Source organism: Rhynchophorus ferrugineus, unplaced genomic scaffold (assembly GCF_030347505.1).
Source record: "Rhynchophorus ferrugineus isolate W39M unplaced genomic scaffold, kcgeb_rfMv2 rfM10, whole genome shotgun sequence".
Taxonomy (NCBI): domain Eukaryota; kingdom Metazoa; phylum Arthropoda; class Insecta; order Coleoptera; family Curculionidae; genus Rhynchophorus; species Rhynchophorus ferrugineus.
The window spans coordinates 27,860,471-27,880,135 of NW_027472589.1; the positions used below are offsets into that span (position 1 = coordinate 27,860,471).

Sequence of the window (19,665 nt, forward strand, 5' to 3'; positions counted from 1 at the left end):
AGCAAAAAATATTTACCGGGCCGGAAATCCAACCCGCAACCTCCGTTTGGGAGCTAAACGTTTTAACAATTACACCATAGAAGCAATTGTCTACAATATTTCTACGAGGGCTTATATGTTATAGGAAGTGTTTAAAAAGCAAACTGAATGGCTTTTGCACTGAACAACTTCCGATTTTCCGTCAGGTCGGCAATAACATTAAACCCAAATATATGATTATATTAGAGAAAAAATATATGTAACCCTCGATGTCCCCCCTTTCCCCGTAACAGATCCTAATTTGGTGCCAATGGGACCACCTCGAATTGCACTCTTTCGAATATATATATATATATATATATATTTTTTTTTTTTCGAAGTCACTTAAAAATGGAGGCCAAGCTTTGATTTTATATATAGATTGACGTATTAATATAGGTTCTAGATTGTCGAAACCACAGGTCACTAAAAATTATTACAGTTTCTAAATTACTTCAAGAATACTATTAATTTTGCTGGTAAATTTATAATTAATTCAATGCTAACATTATTTTGATAATTAGTCGTCGATTATTCCTATAAATAAAAATCTTTTACGAAACCAATTAAAATAAAAACGGAGAACTTTAAAAAAATACATGCGGACATACATTTCGAGCGTGACTTTTTTCATTAAACGAAAATTAAACGAGCATGAGCTGTTTTTTTCCCTCTTTTTTTCGGTCTTTATAGTCTGGCTTCATGGCAATATGTAATAAATATAAATATATGAACGAGAAAGCTTCTTAAATATCAAAATTAATTTGAAGAAACCTCCGATTTCAGGCTATATTTAATGGAATGTTGGGGATCCAGTTTTGTTTAATTCGATACGGTTGAGTATATTCGAATACCGGTTTGGAATAGACGGTTAAAAATAATTGACTTAATTAAATCTGTATCCAAGTAATGGATGTGGTTTATATTCTTATTTGATTTTTATATATTCACTTGCTTTATAACGAATACTGTGATATATTAGGTTGTTAAAATGTATAAAAATCTCGGAGAATTTTTTTGATATAAACCAAATATAATACAGTAATTCCAAAGAAAACTGTTAGTTTGGACAGTATCCATAGAAAACTTCATTACCCTTTCATACACTGTTGGAAACGTAAGGTTTAAATGGAGTAAAGATAAATCACGAAGAGGTCTAATGGAACATTGGGGCATTGCTTTTAAAAGAATACTCTTTTAATACGAATATTAAAATTAAAGAAGTTTTATCATTTCAATTTATGTATCTAGTCGATATATAGGATATTGAAAAATGGGGCCAAATATGATAACAAAAATAGTTTTAAAACAACAAAAGTTGATGGACGTAAGTGAAACTTAGTATACGGTAATATTATGTTCGGCTAGTTATACTCGTACAATTTTTTAATAGTTCACTGGAGATATATTATTGTTCATGATGGAAACAGGTGTGGATTTATTTCTGGAGCTGAATCAGTGTTTGGTCATTCAGTAAAAATATACTAAATGTTTGTAATTTATGAAATTTATATTTTAACAAACAAGTCTGAAAATATATACACTGTAGAATGAAGCGTCATCAGACAAACAGAAGAAGAAATTGACAAATGATGGAAGTGTTAACGCTAGAAGTGTTCCAAAGATGCGAAATTAACAATTTGGTAATAGGTTTGAATAGTGATTCTGATAGTGAAAGTGACAGTAACTGAATGAAACTTTTTTGATAATGAGATCATAGTCTAATACTGACAAATACCAACACAAAGTGATAAGAGCGAAAAGAACAAAAGATTAGTAACAGGTCCATTGAAAGGTTCCCGGCCTGACATAGAGAAGACGCTACGAGAATTAAATCCATATGTTTTTTAGCTAGCCTTAACCCTCAAAAGATGCGTGTATAAATTCGACAGCTGTCGGATCATTAGTGCATTTTGAATTATAGCATTTTGAGTGAAGTAACTTTTATTATTGTGAAAAAAATGGATAAGAAGGAATTTCGCGTGTTGATCAAATATTGTTTTTTGAAGGGAAAAAATACAGTTGAAGCAAAAACTTGGATTGATGCCGAGTTTTTGGACACTGCGACAGGAAAATCAACCATCAAGGATTGGTATGCTAAGTTTAGACATGATGAAATGGGCACCGAAGACGGTGAATGCAGTGGACGCCCAAAAGAGGTTGTTACCAACAAAACATTTAAAAAATCAACAAAATTATTTTGAATGACCGTAAATTGAAATTGAATGAAATAGCAGACACTCTAACGATATCAACTGAACGTGTACATCTTATGGTTCACGAATATTTGGGTATGAGAAAGCTCTGTGCAAAGTGGGTAACGCGCGAGCTCAATTTTATCCAAATACAACGACGAGTTGATGATTAGGACGAAATCGCTGGAAAACGGCCGCATTTGAAAAAAAAGAAGTGCTGTTTCACCAAGACAATGCACCGTGTCACGTCAGTGAAAACGATGGAAAAATCCATGAATTGGCCTTCGAATTGCTTCCTCATCCACCGCATTCTCCAGATCTGACCCCCAGCGACTATTTCCTGTTCTCAGATCTCAAGAGAATGCTGGCTGGGAAGAAATTTTCGTCGAATGAAGCGTTTATAGCCGAAACTGTTTTGCAGATATGGTAAGGGTATTAGAGATAATGCAGTTACTAAATCTAATTTTATGAAGTAAGATATACAAGAAACTAAGGAGAAATATAGTGATATCCAAATAACTTGACAAGGAAACATAGGAACGAAGGAAACAAGAATTCACTGTAAAAAGGTAAATATGTTCTCGAATGAAAGTAAAATACATAAGTAATATATCCAAGGGAATATACAGTTGTAAATTAGGAATATTAGGGTTGCAGGGGATACAACTACATAAAAATAGGTGTATATGTATGTATGCATGTATTTAATATATAATTTTGACGGAGTTCTTCCGTTAAATTCTATTTTTTAAACGTAATTGTTGAGGAATTCATATTTCTTTGAATTCATGATTTCTATAGATAATAAAACAAATATCCAAAGTGCCTTGATTAAGTAGCCTTAGAAGAAGTATATTTCTTTAAATAAATTAACTCCTTAATGATGCTATTTTATTAAGAATAGTCTTAAAACACAATGCAATTTTACACTATTAAAATGTTGATTAACTTTGCGATACTAATGTTCTTGTGGTATATTTACATTTACATTCATATTTTTGACAACCGTTCCATTTGCATGCATTTTGGGTTTATGCTCTGGCCAATATTTTTACAACTAACGCCTATCTATTGGTAACAAGATGAAAAATGGGAAAAACTTCTTCTGTACTTCTTCTTCTGCACTCAGAAAATGGCACCGAAAATTAAAACAAACGTACCATAGAAATGAAATTAACCAATCAAATTCCTAGTGACATTTGGCTTTATATCTATTTGGCGTCGCGAAACGTTTCTTAAAAGTTGCCTATAAAGTTAAATCTCTATTTATCTATATATTGCAAGCACCTGATAATATTGGCAGGTTTTTTATTATAAATTATAAGATTTATTGTGAAAAAAATTATATATTAGTCTTCTCCTATTACTAATATTATTCTTGTGACAGAATGTTTTATAGTCAAGCAATGGATTTACAGAAAAAGAACCTAAAAAATTAAACATCTCTAGTTGTCCAAAAACATCCAATAGGAATTTTTTTATAGATTTTCTTATGCCAATTAAAAATCTGCTTAGATAAAGGTTACATAATATTTACGGTCTAGATTTTACCTTACTGATAATAAAAAACGCCAAAACAATTTTTTCCAAGTTCAGTAAAAAAATCTCGAACACGTACACAACATCAACTGTATACCAGAAGATTTCTCAAGCAAAATAAACATACACAATTTTAAGCGTGTAGCGCGAGTGAGACGAGAGATCTTATAAAGAAAATAACAAGTTTTTACGAGACCACATACCCAACATTGGAAATAAACAATGGAATTTAGCTCGAAATGATTTTTCGTCGGGAATTTTTACGCTTAAACGAACCAGAAAACCAGATTTTTCTAATTTGGCGGTGAAGGTCCTTAGGTAAAAAATTAAATATGAATCATGGTCGTCATGTGGGATAAAAAAATGTTCAGCCTAAGTTGTCCTTGGCAACTCTTCTTTCTTCTGAATTTCTGACAACATTTCTGAAATCTAATTTAGCAGAAAATGTATTAATTATAATTTTTATATTATAATTTAGATATGTTTTTTTAAAGTATAACCTTGTATCGCACATGTATTTATGATCCAAATTTAACTAAATAAAGTTCCAACGTACCATGGAACATTGTCAGTGCTATATTAGAAATTAGAAAATCCGCAGATACCCTAAGGTTCAGCGTTGCCAACTTTTGAGAAATTCCCCAATCTCCAGAAAAACCCATTGGAGATTGACATTACCGAATATTTTGACATCTCATCTTAAATTTAATATGGATAGTCCGGAACAGAACACTGTTACAAGTAATACAACTCCTGGATAACACCAGATTAACCTTTTTACTAACGAAAATTTATCTGGACTGGACTTACAGTTTAACGTGGGCTCCGAGGCACGGTAATCGGCATTAAGCCTAACAACTAGCGAGTGACCAACTTGGATACCCAGAAGACATACGGTCTTATCCAACCTGGTTACTGGCGTGACTGGATTTATTTTACTTCTCAGGTTTTACACTCTTGCCTAGGACAGTCACAAATATCAATTTACGCCCATGCTTCAGCAGGATTCGAACCCGCGACTATCGCGATAGTAGGTGGACCATCCTGTTGCCTTTACCACTGCGCCACCATGCCGGCAAATTTAATAGAAACACAGCAGTATTAATACATAACCATTATTACACCAAAAACTAACATAGTGCCGATGGGATATTCTAGATAGATCCTTCTAGATATATATCTGGATTTAAGTTACTCTTAATACAAAGTGTAGTTTAGTCGACGACTAGTAACATGTAGTAGTAATATGTAATAAATAAGTTAAAAAAACTAATGGCGGTTTTTAATTTCTACTCATTGAAAAATAAAATCTATTCAATATTAAAGAACACTTTTAGTGCTCTACCTATATTTATAACTTCTAGTTCTATAATACGCATTTTACAAATTACTAAATTAAAAATGTTTTGCTGGGAAGCACTAATAATAGGATTACTTAGTAAACCGAATATCTTTCTCTTTACTACAAAAATATTACTTTACAGTTATTGAAATATGAATGTGAATAATGTGAAACATTATCTATATAAATAAAAATGAAGTAGCTGAAATATATGTACGCACACAACATTAGAATTATTGCACCAAATTGGATAGTTCTTTTTTGTTGTGTTAGTCATTACAAGAACAAGGTTTATACAAAAAAAATAAGAAAAGCTTACGGGAAAGATTTTTATATTTGTAGATTTTTATATTTATATATCATATTATCTGATGAGGTGATATCTGAGAATGATACAGAACAGAGTTGACAAAACATTGACAGATTGAGGTTTCTAATTTGCAGTTTTACGCTTGTAAAATTAAACAATTCTATTAAATAAAAAAATTAAAGCACAAGTTTTGGGATGATTTTAAACATAAACATTCTTGACAATATATATTATTGACCTAAAGTGATATAATTTAGTGAAGCCTGACTTTTGGTGTTATAGAAACGCCATAGAAGCTTTTAGTAAAAGGTGTGCCATTTTACTGAAGTACGCCATAATTATGTTATATCGTTGATTTTAACTTGACACTGGCGAAATACACAAATCATTTGGTGGAACAGTAAGCTTTATACACACAAAAAGAAAACAACGTTTAGTTCATTCATATCAAATTCCAATTACCGTTTCTCATGCTATCCAACAGCAAACAAATTTGTTTGTGCTTATTGTTTGAGATACACTACATCTTTCGAGGTTTATGATCGTAGAAATTTAATTGATTATACCACCAGTGATGAATCCAAATATCGATCGGCTTACTCGTAACGCGGGTAGAATTCATACTCACCAAGAGAATGAAATTAAGAAGAGCGTACGCAGCGCAGAGATTAATAATTAAATAATGTAATAGCAAAGACAATTAATATATCACAAGTAGTTAATAAAACACGCGCGTTTGGAAATGGGCAAATCATCGACGCTATTTGATTTCTATCACGATGGAAAAACTAAAAATATTGTACACCATAAGGCATTAGACCAGATTAAGTACCTACGTATGATCAAGTTTTTGTATTTTGTCTTTAGCACTACAGAAAATGATAATATAATAAGCAGAACAATCTCTACCATTATATTGATTAGCTTGCTTTCCCATATGTTATGTGCATGCAACGCCATCCCTGACATGCGTATGAGATGATGGAAACTAACGGACATAGGTGAATTTGGCTATAATTAATGCTTAATAATAGAAATATAATACAGCTAATAAAGTAACATAACATAAATTGGTTGGATCAGCTAGATATTAATATTATTGATTAATCAAAAAACTAATCAATAAAATATCATATAAAAAACGTAAGATCGAGTAAAAAAGAATGACGTACTTACCCAGCTATACCTCCACTCTCCATATGATTAGCCAAAGTGACGTCATCGCTCCACACGTCGAACTGCCACTTCCTCAAGCCCAAAACACCGCAGAGCACGTTCCCGGTGTGTATCCCGATTCTCATGTCAACATTGAAACCCGTCGCCTCGCGAACGAATCTGCAGAAAAACATGAGGATTTTGAGCTAAATGAATCGGAAGTAATAACAGTCCGTTGATACCTGATGGCATCAATCATTTGTAGACCCATATTGACGCAGTTGTACGCGTGGTTAGGTCTGGAGATCGGTAAACCTGATACGCAGTAGTAGCAATCGCCAAGAATCTTGATTCTCATACACTGGTTATCCTGTAACAAAGAACAGTTCGTTTAGTTTTGTTTAGAGTGCCTAGAGCATCGTGCCTGAAACATTTTTGTAGTATTTTCAAACATAAGTTTAAACAATAATACAAAATCGTATTATCAATTTTATCATCGATATGTTCATGCATATCAATATAAGTATTTATGATAATTAATGTAACATAAATAGTAAATCTTTTATTTTAAGTATATTTTATTCGAGAGCTACTAATAGTAATTAGATGAATCTTTCACAACAATTTAATATCTTATCATTTGATCTTCGAAATTTCTGGTGCCCCATCAATTTAAATATCATTGATCAACGATATCTATTGATGAAAATTCGAATTATCAATGTAAACTGTTAAAAAAACTAGCCCAACTTTTATATTCAATTTTTGAAATTTTTCTACATAAAGTAATAGTTGGCATTTATTAGTTTTTGGAGATTTAAAAGACCTATTATTAGAGTACCGCCTATTAAAGTGATCAAAATGAATGGGTTCGACGCACCGACGAAAAAGCTTAATTATTCGCAGGACATTTAGCTAACGTATCCTAACCGAATGATATAGAATATACAATAGATATATATCCTGTTTATCAGTCCGATGTAGCTGTAAACCTGATTTCACCAAAGGACGTTGCTACACAAATTGACAACAACCTCAATCCTAAAAAGGTTCCTGGAATTGATTATATTTCACCTGGTTTATTAAAAGAGATGCCACCAAAAGAAATAATCATGTTGGCATATATATTCAATGCCTGTTCGAGACTGAAGCATGTTCCGGAATGTCTTAAGATGGCTCGTATAATCATGCCTAAAAAACATGACAAACCGGTAAAACAAGTCGGATCTTACAGACCTATTTCGCTGCTACCTGCGATATCAAAATTATTTGAGCAATTGCTATTAATATGCATTAAAGCATTCATAGAAATACCAGATTTGCAGTTTGGATTTCGACATCACCACTCGACAATCGATCAAGTGCATGGAGTAACAGCGGTTGTTGAAAAGGCATTCGAACAAAAAAAATACTGCCGTGCAATATTCCTGGACGTCTCATAAGTTTTTGACCGGGTATGGCTTTTGAGGTTAATATAATAATTGAGCAAATTGCTACGGTGGAATTACTGTCAGCTGTTGGAATCATATTTTTTCGAAAGAAAATTTAGTCTCCCATGAAAGGGCATTCTCAACACTTAAACCTATTTCGGCTGGAGTTTCACAGGGAAGAGTCTTGGGACCACTCCTATATCTGCTCTATGCTATATACATGGAATATTTGCCGACGACACAGTTATCATGGCTAAATATATATCTATGTCTAAGGCTATAGAAAAAGTACAAGTGGCGGTCAACAAAATCTACAAATGGACTTGGCAAGACTGGAAAATGCAGCTTAATAGCTCCAAATCTGTCCATGTTAATTTTGTCTTGCGGAGAAATGACAAAAACCTAATTAAATCACTTAACGGATGCCTGATTCCTCAAGCAGGATAAACCAAATATCTCGGAATATATTTCGATGGTAGATTAAATTGGAAACATCACGTTAGACCAAAAGCAGAGCAGATTAGACTCAAAGTTAAGCAACTGTACTGACTAGTTCGAAGATACTCTTAAATTAAAACATAAAATCAAATAGGTTGATTTATTAGTCAGTCATAAAAATCAATACAGCTACTGGACAACACGCAGGAAATCAAGAGATTGAAGCGAATCAAACCACATGAACTTGTTTAGTGTATAACTAATGTCCTGAATATGCATGTTTGTGTATTAATGCAAGTAGAATAGAACAGTAGTAATAAACTAATTTTAAATTAAAATTGTAAGCACATCTAATGTAAGATGTAATTTAAAAAAAAATTTTAAAAATCATTTATTAATTTTGTTATTTGATTTCAAGAAAGGTGCTAGTAAATCCCATCAAACAGTGTGAGAATCTGATTGGCTTTGGCTTCAACGATTAAAAGTGGTCATTTTGATGTCAATAACAAAGTACGGCTTGGAGGGCTAAAACGTTCAGCGACAATGAATTTCAAGACTTATTCGACGTAAATGCAGCTCAAGTTCTTAAAGAACCTTAAAACATTTTAGTATTTAAAGAATTAACTGTTTCAGCATCGCGGTTTCATTACTCGCCAGACAAAAAGAAGAGTTTTCTGGTACGTATTGTAACTGGCGGTCAAAAATGGATCTATTACAATAATTCCAGAGCAAAAGGTCACGTATTATTCAAGCAAAATCATCCACATCGACACTAAAGCGAAATATTCGTGGTTATAAAGTCTTGATGTGTATATGGTGGGATCAGCAAGGTACTGTAACTGTGAAAGTTTTACTGCAGATGTCCACCATCGCTAATTGCCGCTAATATTATTGCCGCCAGCAATCGGCAACATCGAACAACAGAAGTAAAGTTTGCATAACAATTCTCAGCCATATGTTACATGATTTGTGAAGGATGCATTGTTGCAGCTCGAATGGGCAAATGCTTTTTGATTACTTTATTTATATCTCCCGAAGAGAATTAAAAATGATTCAAAATAATTACACCCGAGATGAAACCCAAATATCTTTTTATAACTTCTTAAAAATGGTAGTTAATAAAGACATTAAATAAAGTATGAAAAGGTTTTAATTATTGTCATCTGATTTAAGAGGATTTTCATTCGTTTTACTTAAATATGTCGTTTTAAAGCCTTAAAAAATACTATAAAGGTAATTTACGGTATAAAATTCGCAGTAAATGGTATAATAATCTCCGAAATTCTGTTAATGATTAATGATTGTGACGGTATTTACACTTTAAGAAACATATTTAATGTAGCATCTTAAGGAATAATTTGGAAGATTTGTTTATAATACACCATTTAATGCGATTGAAATAAAGTATATGAAAATAAATATTAATCAAAGAGGGTTGGTTGAAGCAATGACCAAGGAGTTAGAATTCTTGTTATAATAATAATATTAATATTATTAACATTCCTGTAATAATTGTAATTAAATATCCATATGGCAAGAGTGCAAAATCTGAAAAGGAAAATGATCCCAGTCACGCCAGTAACAAAGAAGGGCCTGAAGTATCAAAGAAGCTCGAATAATTGCAACACTTTTTGGACCAAAATCGAACTCCAACAACCAAATAGTTTAGCAGTTGACGTACCGACTGTTTCCAGATATTTGCATACGATGGAGAATATCCGAAAAGAAGGAAAATAGCTAAAATACGAAATGGCTGAAAACGCTACTTAGCAGTTTTCATTGCTGACAAGCAAATTATAATAGTTTTCTGTGATAGATTGTGGATAGCGATAAAAAGTGGAAATATAGTCTATCCAAAGAAGTTTTGATCATACGTCATCAGGATGTTTAATATATTGCCTGTCGCAATATACAAATTCGTTTTAGAATCAGACTATATTTTCATTCTCATTTTGTTCTTGTTAAAAACAGACACAACTCTGAACGTGTCTGTCAAGTTCGAACGTGTACCTAAACTAGCCTGCCAAAGTCGTTCGGTTGCCAAATGTATGCAAAATTCTTGAGAACAATGGCGATAAGAAGTTATAAACCGGCAAACATTGTATAAATGCTTTGATTGTTTTTATAAATTTCAAATCGCTGCGTATTATTACTCTGATTGCAAATTCCGAAGCCAAACAGAACAGATTGCATCTCTTCTAATCAGTTACTTTGAACACAACTATATAATGGAGACTTCTCTTGCCAGTAAAATTCGTTAGAGAAGTAAGCACTTGCAGCTGCACTGAATATTAGTATGGATATGGCCGATGAGATATCTCAAAAAAATTAAAATATAATCTTGAATTCACCGAAAAAAAAATCGTACTCATACGAAGCGGGTGAATACAATTTTTAAAAGTATAGAATAAAATGAAGGAAGAGTTATTATTTCAATTTATGTATTTAATATACGCAATGATCACGCATGGCATGATGATAATAAAAATAGTATTATAACAACAAAAGTTGATAGAAAAAGGTAAATGTTGGTATAACAATTGATTCGATTTTATTAGTCATAACATTAATTAATAATTCAATGCAGATATATTGAACTTCATGCTGGAAACAGCAATGGTTAATAACACCTTCGGTTGAATTCGATCAGACGCTCAATGATGATGGAATTGTGAACAAATGTTATATAGATTGTAAATTAACAGCTTAGTTATTCGCTTGAGTGAAACTTTCTGAATATGATATCATGCAATGCTGCCAACTTCTAAGACAGGGAGATGAGAGTGGAAACAACTAAAGGTGGATATGTAATTAATATATGATAACTGTAGGAAATGTTATTGCAAAGGGTAAAAGGGGTATGTACATAGTTATGCGTGTAATTTTTCAGAATATACATGAGCATTTGGTTAAAATGTGTCAGGAAAAAAAAATAGTGACTGATTTGCAGATATGGTAAATATTTTAAGAAGAATGCAGTATTTAAATGTAGTTTTATCAAAATTGAAAGTAAAATACATTAGATTGATATATAATCGTTAATTAGGTAGATTAGGTCACCAGGCTATATAAAAAATGCGCCTAGAATTGTAACTCATAGGCGGTATAGAAAAAGAGTTCAATGTAAATATAATTAAACACAACCCTAGTCTACAAACTATTATAACTGTGTACTTAATTGCAGTATTAAGTCTTTCGACAATATATCAATTAGATGTACTATCACGTTAAAATAAATTATATTTGGTAACAGTATTTTTGTTTAATTATTATATTTAGATTGGAATTTTGTTGTATGTCAAAGCCAAACTGAGCTAAAAGTTAGAGTTGATACGGCAACATTGCGACGTTTGGACGCAACAAATTTAGATAACGTATGTACAAAACACCTTTGGGAAGATTATACTATGGCAATCCCAAATGTAAAAAGTTAAAGCCACAAAGTTTTGTTTTGCATACGGTGAAATCAGCAATGTTTAGTGTATTACGAGCTGCTCAAACAGAATGAAATGAAATTGTCACTGAAGATGTTTACTATGGCTTATTTTTATAAAATGTATCAGCAATATCTAGTAACACACACATAGTCAAAATCTACCATAAATCGATTGCGTGATCGAGATGCAGTTGCTCCATGTTGCCAGTAAGATAAAATTGTCGAAAATGGTGGAGAATATCTTGGTTAATTTATATTATAACATATTTCTCAATAAAATATTTTTGAAGTGAAAAAAAATGACCAGCTTTCATGCAAGCACTTCAATAATATCATGTTAAAACTCTTTCTTTGTTTATCTTTCTTCTTTCTCAGTTTGGCCTTCTTCATTTTAGCCTTTTAAAGCCATGTGCTTTACCCAATCATTTCTTCTATTGAACGAACACTTCTACTTCTATTCTAGACCATGGCACGGAGACCAACTAACAAATCAATTGAAAAGTCCCCTATCCATCATAGTAAAACACATTTTTTCGGCAAAGTTAGTTTTTTTATTAGGTTGAAAATTTATTCCCAGCGAGCACTCTTTTGAGATCTGAGAACAAGAAATAGTTGCTGGGGGTCAGATCTGAAGAATACGGTGGATGAGGAATCAATTCGAAGACCAATGCATGGAGTTTTCCTATCGTTTTCACTGACTTGTGACATGGTGCATTGTTTTGGCAAAGCGGCACTTTTTTTCAAATTCGGCCGTTTTTCGGCGATGTCATTATTCAAACGGTCCAATAACGCTATGTAATAGTCGCTGTTGATGGTCCATCGTTTTCAAGGTAGTCAATGAAAATTATTCCATGCGCATCACAAAATACAGACGCCATAACCTTGCCAGCTGACTGTTGCGTTTTCCAACGCTTTGGAGCGGGTTCATCGCCTGCAGTCCACTCGGATGACTGTCGATTGGACTTCGGAGTGAAATTATGGAGCCATGTTTCATCCATTATCACATATCGACGCAAAACTCGAGTTTATTACATTTGATCATCTTTAAACACTGCTCCGAATGATTAACTCATCGTTGTTTTTGATCAAAAATGAGCTTGCGCGGCACTTCTACTTTACACAGAGCTTCCTCATACCCAAATATTCGTGAATGATGTACATGTTCAATTGATATCTTTCGAGTGTCTGTTCATTCAATTTCAATTTACGGTCATTCAAAATCATATTGTGGATTTTTTAATGTTTTCGTCGGTAGCAACTTCTTTTGAGCGTCCACTGCGTTCACCGTCTTCGGTGCTCATTTCACTATGTCTAAACTTATTGTACTAATCCTTGATGGTTGGTTTTCTTGGGGCAGTGTCCGGAAACTCGGCATAAAGCCAAGTTTTTGTTTTAACTGTATTTTTTCCTTTCAAAAAGCAATATTTAATCAACACGCACAATTTATTTTTATCCATTATTTCACAATAACAAAAGTTGCTTTACTCAAAATGCTAGTTCAGTTCCAACCTTCGTAGGGTGAAGACGTATTTTCAATACGGTCCAAGCTATAAAAGGATACCTTTTTTTAAAAAAACCTAGTATTTTATTACGGTTATTTAATAGAGTGTTAAAAACGCATAACAGATGCGGCTATCCGTCTCTCAGTGGACCTAACGTGTAGTGAATACGTGTTTACGTGACCAGACAAAAGGACTGCATCTCATTTTTATTAGTGTTTAAAATTATTTCATCTTATTTTACAACAGTCCTTTTGAAATTCATTTATAGTATTTATAGTAAAAAACTAGTGCTAAAATGACGTAAGTGAAAAATGAAGTGCGTGAAATAAACAATGTATTTATTTTATTTTTTTATCCTCTGGAAGTAAATTAAATAAAATATTAAAAATTAAAAAATGGCAAACCATAGCGATTCAACCAAATCACCTGCACACTTTGATATAAGATTAGAACAAACAGCAATAACGCAAACTCCACCATCAGAATGGACTACAGTCATTAACAAAAAACGATTGAGAAGTCCAGAAGAAGAAATCGCGAGGAAACAAACAAGAATCAGTGACTATTGGTTGCAGAAACCGATAGAGACAAAAAACAGTTTTAGCAACCTGTCGGAAGAAATTGAAGAGAACATACAACCAAGCCCTGAAAAAGTTGTTCCGAAACCACCACCAATAACAGTCTATAAGGTAGGAATAATAAAAAATATCCATGACTTATTGAAAACCATTACTACGAACTACACAATTAAAACAGTGAGCTATGAAACAATTAAAATCCAATTGTTCGAAGCGGATCACTTTAAAGTTCTTATTAAAGAATTGGATGAAAGAAATACCCAATACCATACATTCAGGCCAAAATCCGAGAAAACATTTAAATTCGTATTAAAAGGATTACATCACGGGACGGACTTTAACACCATCAAGGTAGCACTAGCTGAAAAAGGCCACGAGGTCGTAAATATTCACAATATACGACATCACACGACAAAAAAACCTCTGCCTATGTTTTATATAGACATAAAACCTAATGGAAATAATAAGGCGGTGTATGAAATCACCAAATTGGAAAATAATATTATTAAATGCGAACCACCACATATAAAAAGAATTATACCACAATGCACAAGGTGTCAAGCGCACGGGCACACAAAGACTTACTGTCGCAAATCATATAGATGCGTAAAATGTGCAGGAGAACATAAGACCGGAGATTGTACTCGTAAAGTTCGCGATGAAAAAGTGAAATGTGTTAACTGTAACGGAAATCATCCAGCGAACTACAAGGGTTGCGCAGTTCACAAGCAACTACAGCAGAAACTCTATCCTGCCTTAAGGGAAAAAAGGCATCAACAAAAACAATCCACTACTACCAATCTACCACTACCCACCAGAACAAGTCAACCAGACATAACTTATGCCCAAATAGTTGAAAATGGTTCAGCACAAAAACGAGAGACAATATCTCAACCTACTGAAACTAGCAACATCTCAAGATTAGAAAATATGATGGCCAAACTAATGGATCAAATGAGTACGATGCTTGGTCTACTCACAACCGTCGTCAGCAAACTTGCCTAATGCCTGAAACCAATAGCTACAAAATCGCCGTCTGGAATGCCAATGGGCTTCAACAACACGCCAGGGAACTAAAAATGTTCGTAAATGAACAAAATATTGACGTTATGATGGTTTCCGAAACACACTTTACGGACAAGAATTATCTGAAAGTTCCTAAATATAAGCTTTATCATACAAATCACCCTGATGATAAAGCACATGGAGGTACAGCCATAATAATTCGAGATGATATAAAGCATTTCGAAAAAGAAAAATTCCGCAAAGACTACCTGCAAGCTACCAGTATAACCATAGACGAAGCCCATGGACCATTAACAATTTCTGCGATTTATTGCCCACCCAAACATAACAACAAGGCAGAACAATTTCAAGAATTCTTCAGTACGCTAGGTAATAGATTTATAGCAGGAGGAGATTATAATGCAAAACATTTAATGTGGGGTTCAAGAATAATAACCTCAAAAGGTAGAGAACTGCTTAAAGCCATAAGGAAAGATAACTTACAACATATCTCTACTGGTGAACCAACATATTGGCCTTCAGACAGAAATAAAAAACCAGATACAATAGATTTCTGTATTACAAAAAATATTGATCCAAAAAAGTGTCAGGCAGAATCATGTTTCGACCTGTCTTCTGATCATTCACCAATAATAGTAACAATTTCTTCAAAAATTACCATCAAAGATAAACCCCCTTCTCTGTGCAATAATAGAACTAACTGGCCCTCATTTAGAGAAAACTTAGACCAAAATATCTCTCTAAACTTACCGTTACAAACTGAAATGGATATAGAAATAGCAGCAATAAATCTTACAAAAAATATACAGGAGGCAGCATATTCCGCGACTCCCAACAGTGAAACATTTCCAAGAAAAAATACACATATATCATGTACAATACAGAAAAAGATAGCAGAAAAAAGAAAGTTACGACGAAATTGGCAACAGCAAAGGACTGAAGAGAATAAAAGAAAATTTAATAGGGCCATAAAAGAGCTGAGAGATCTAATCCAAATTGAACAAAACCAAGGCATTCAAGAATACCTAGAAAACTTGACATCAACTGAGGCTACAGACTATTCGTTGTGGAAAGCAACAAAAAAGCTTAGGAGATCCCAGCAGCATAACCCACCTATTAAAACAAGCGAAAATAATTGGGCGAGAAGCAATAAAGAGAAGGCCGACATTTTCTCAAAACACTTAAAAAATGTTTTTAAACCTTTCCAGTCTCAGCTACATAAAGATGACGAAAATAAAATTACTAGCTTTCTAGATTCGCCATTTCAAATGGATTTACCGCACGAGAAATTAACGGTCAAAAAAGTTAAACATACAATAATGAGAGAGATTAATATTAAAAAAGCTCCTGGTTATGACTTAATTACTGGCAAAATTTTAAAAGAACTATCTGAAAAGGCTATAAAACTATTAACATATATTTTTAATGCTATGCTACGAATTAATTACTTCCCTAGTATCTGGAAAGTAGCTAAAATATTAATGATACTTAAACCAGGAAAAATACCAGAAGATGTGACCTCCTACCGACCTATAAGTTTATTACCAATAATCTCGAAAGTTTTCGAGAAATTATACATAAAAAAACTAAACTATATAATAGAAAAAAGAAAAATTATTCCAGAACATCAGTTTGGCTTTCGCAATAAGCATGGGACTATAGAACAAGTGCATAGACTTGTAAACCAAATAAACGCTGACCTAAATGCCAAAAGATATTGTTCGGCTGCTTTCCTAGACATATCTCAGGCTTTTGACAAAGTATGGCATACGGGCTTGCAGGTTAAACTAAAGAAACTTCTCCCTCATCCGGACTATCAGCTACTAAAATCGTATCTCACTGACAGACATTTTATCGTAAATCAAGGCGATGAACATACCGAATTAAATCCCATATATTCAGGAGTTCCGCAAGGTAGTGTACTGGGTCCAGTACTGTATCTTCTGTATACGGCTGATCTGCCCACCACAAAAATAACTACTGTGGCAACATATGCAGACGATACAGCAATCTTAGCATCCCATGAAGATCCAGTCACAGCATCAATAAACCTACAAACCCACCTGGAGCAAATACAATTATGGTTGAAGACATGGCGCATTAAAGCCAATGAATCAAAATCCACGCATATAACGTTTACCCTGCGTAGAAAAACATGTCCACCAGTAAATATCAATCATTGTCAACTCCCCCAAGCAGAGCATGTTAAATATCTTGGTATGCATTTAGATCGACGCCTAACCTGGAAGAAGCACATACTCTCTAAACGGAAACAACTAGGACTAAAATTATATCAAATGTATTGGCTCATTGGGCGCAAATCCAAGTTATCATTAGATAACAAGGTATTGCTGTATGAGTCTATACTCAAGCCCATTTGGACATATGGAATTCAACTATGGGGTACCGCTAGCAAATCTAATATATCCATCATTCAACGGTTCCAAAATAAGGTGTTGCGTGCCATTGTTGATGCTCCGTACTATATTTCAAATAAAGTGATACAACGCGATATTCCTCTAGAACCTATAACGAGTGTAATCCAACGTGTTTGTGTGAAGTACTTCGAAAGAGTGTCAGTGCATCCCAATGTACTCGCTAATCAGCTAAATATGCGACGTGATAGTGAAGTGCGTAGACTAAAACGTTTAACACCACCTGATCTGATTACTGGACATATGTAGAGTTTAGAATAAGCATTAGAATAACTCTAATTAATTAAGATAATATTTTGTACAGAAGATTGCTTAATGAAGTGATTTTCTACATGCCATGTATATATAATATAAACAGAAGAAATACTTATTGCCAATAGGGCAGATTGTGGACTCACGAAGAGTAATAAAAAAAAAAAAAAAAAAAAAAAAAAAAAAAAAAACTCAAAATGCTATAATTTTCAAACTAGTAATCCGACAGCTATCAAATTCATACACGCATCTTTTGAGGGTTAGGGTTAACTAAAAAGCATATGGATTTAATTCTAGTAGCGACGTCTATGTGTCAGGCCGGGAACTTTTCAATTGACCTGTTAAGAGATGCACACGTACGCTTTATAATTAGACTTGGATGACTCCTTTGGGTCTTAACCGCGAGGCTTACTTTGCTACGTAATAGTCATCAGTTAATTTTATGGGCCTTATTCTGATAATCGACGTTATAAAACTGAATAACGACCTAATAACAATATCGGGGAAAAACAAATAAAAGAACTCTCAATTCACTACCAACTAGCGGCAGGTAATTTTAAGACAATATCGTGACTGTTAATCTGGGATTGAAAAATCACGGTCGTCCGTCGAGACGTAACCGTAAAAACCGGCATTATGAAGGCAATAAAAGAAAAGTACTTAGAGAGGCCGATTTTGAGCCGTGAACAAAGAAAAATCAAATTTTTATTAACCTTAAAACGCAGAACGAAACCCCGGCAACTTTTCAATCGTTTCTCCTCGGAAGCGATAAAAAAATGACGGGTTTTATTTCTCCTACAAGATTATGATTCTCGTATTTCATTTTTATTTCCACGTTTTTTTGTTCGGCTGGCTGTCGGAGTGATATGTTTTAATTTGTTTTTCTTTTGGCCTTCGGCGTTAGCTTTTTCCTGCATGAAAACGAGAAGGGTTTATAGATGGTACTCGGGGATGGTTGATTTTGCAATGATTTTTTGAATATTATCTTCAATTGTTAATTAAATTTGTATTAACTCCGCTTTTCGTATGATGATTTACTCATAAAAAAAGGTTTTCGGTATTTTTATTGTATATGCACATTTATTAAACAAGCACATAAATAAAACAGCCAATGCACGTCATCAGTGCTTGCGAAATCAGATCGATTTTTTCCTTCTCTTCTACTAGTTAGTATTAATTTTCGTTTGTAATTTTTGTTTGTACTGGTTAACCGTTGTCATATACCTGCAAAAATATTCAAAACATTAAGGATGATAATCAGATGTTATAAAACTGCAAACATCCTTTTGGTCCTTATTTTGATAAATTTCTAACTGTTGTTTAAAATTTGTGATAATTCTAGATATGGAATTTTTTTGATGCCGGTATCGAAAGTTCCTTGGGCACAACGGCCATGTGCTCACGAACTCATCTACCTCGTCGTCGGTGTTGAATATTTGACCTCCGAGGGCTTCTTTCGGTGGTCCAAAACTGCCAGTCGCAGGGTGATAAATTCGTACAGATACACAATTAGGGGGAGTGTTCCAGTATTGAGATTGTATTGAGCCTGGAGAAAAACCGCACTTTGTGTTGGAATGCCCCTCCGTTTCGAACTATAAGCGGATTTCACGTGTATTTTCAGAAGGTTAAAGTAGTATGCAACATTAATGGTACGTTGGATGCGCAGGAAATCGACGTACAGCACGGCCCGCCGGTCCCAGAACACCGTACACAGAACCTTACCGCGAACCCGGTTATCTTCGCTTTGACTGGCGCCCCTTCCTCCTTCCTCCACTCTTTAGACTACATCTTGCTCTCGGGAGTGTAATAGTGTATCCATGTCTCGTCTGTAGTGAAGATTCGCGTTAAAAAACCGCCCCCTCCGCCTCGTATCGCATCAGCAAGCGGCGACAAACTTTCAACAGTTTAGGAAACCATCGCGCCGTTATTTTGCGATATTAAAGGTATTCCTGGATGATAAACCCTACGCTACCAATACTGATGCCGAGTTCAGCCGAAATGTCTTGAAC

General features: G+C 33.9%; 1 protein-coding gene across 5 annotated transcripts in view; it reads right to left on the reverse strand.

The window, feature by feature from the left end:
- Positions 1–19,665, reverse strand: part of Adcy2 (adenylate cyclase type 2 Ac76E) — a 268,794-nt gene that overhangs the window by 90,155 nt on the left and 158,974 nt on the right. For all 5 annotated transcript variants that reach the window (XM_076416314.1, XM_076416308.1, XM_076416312.1 and 2 more), the window contains 2 exons: positions 6,802–6,929; positions 6,581–6,739 (listed from right to left, as the gene is read on the reverse strand). In XM_076416314.1, coding sequence (XP_076272429.1) covers positions 6,581–6,739; positions 6,802–6,929 — 287 coding nt within the window. The remainder of the gene's footprint in view (positions 1–6,580; positions 6,740–6,801; positions 6,930–19,665) is intronic.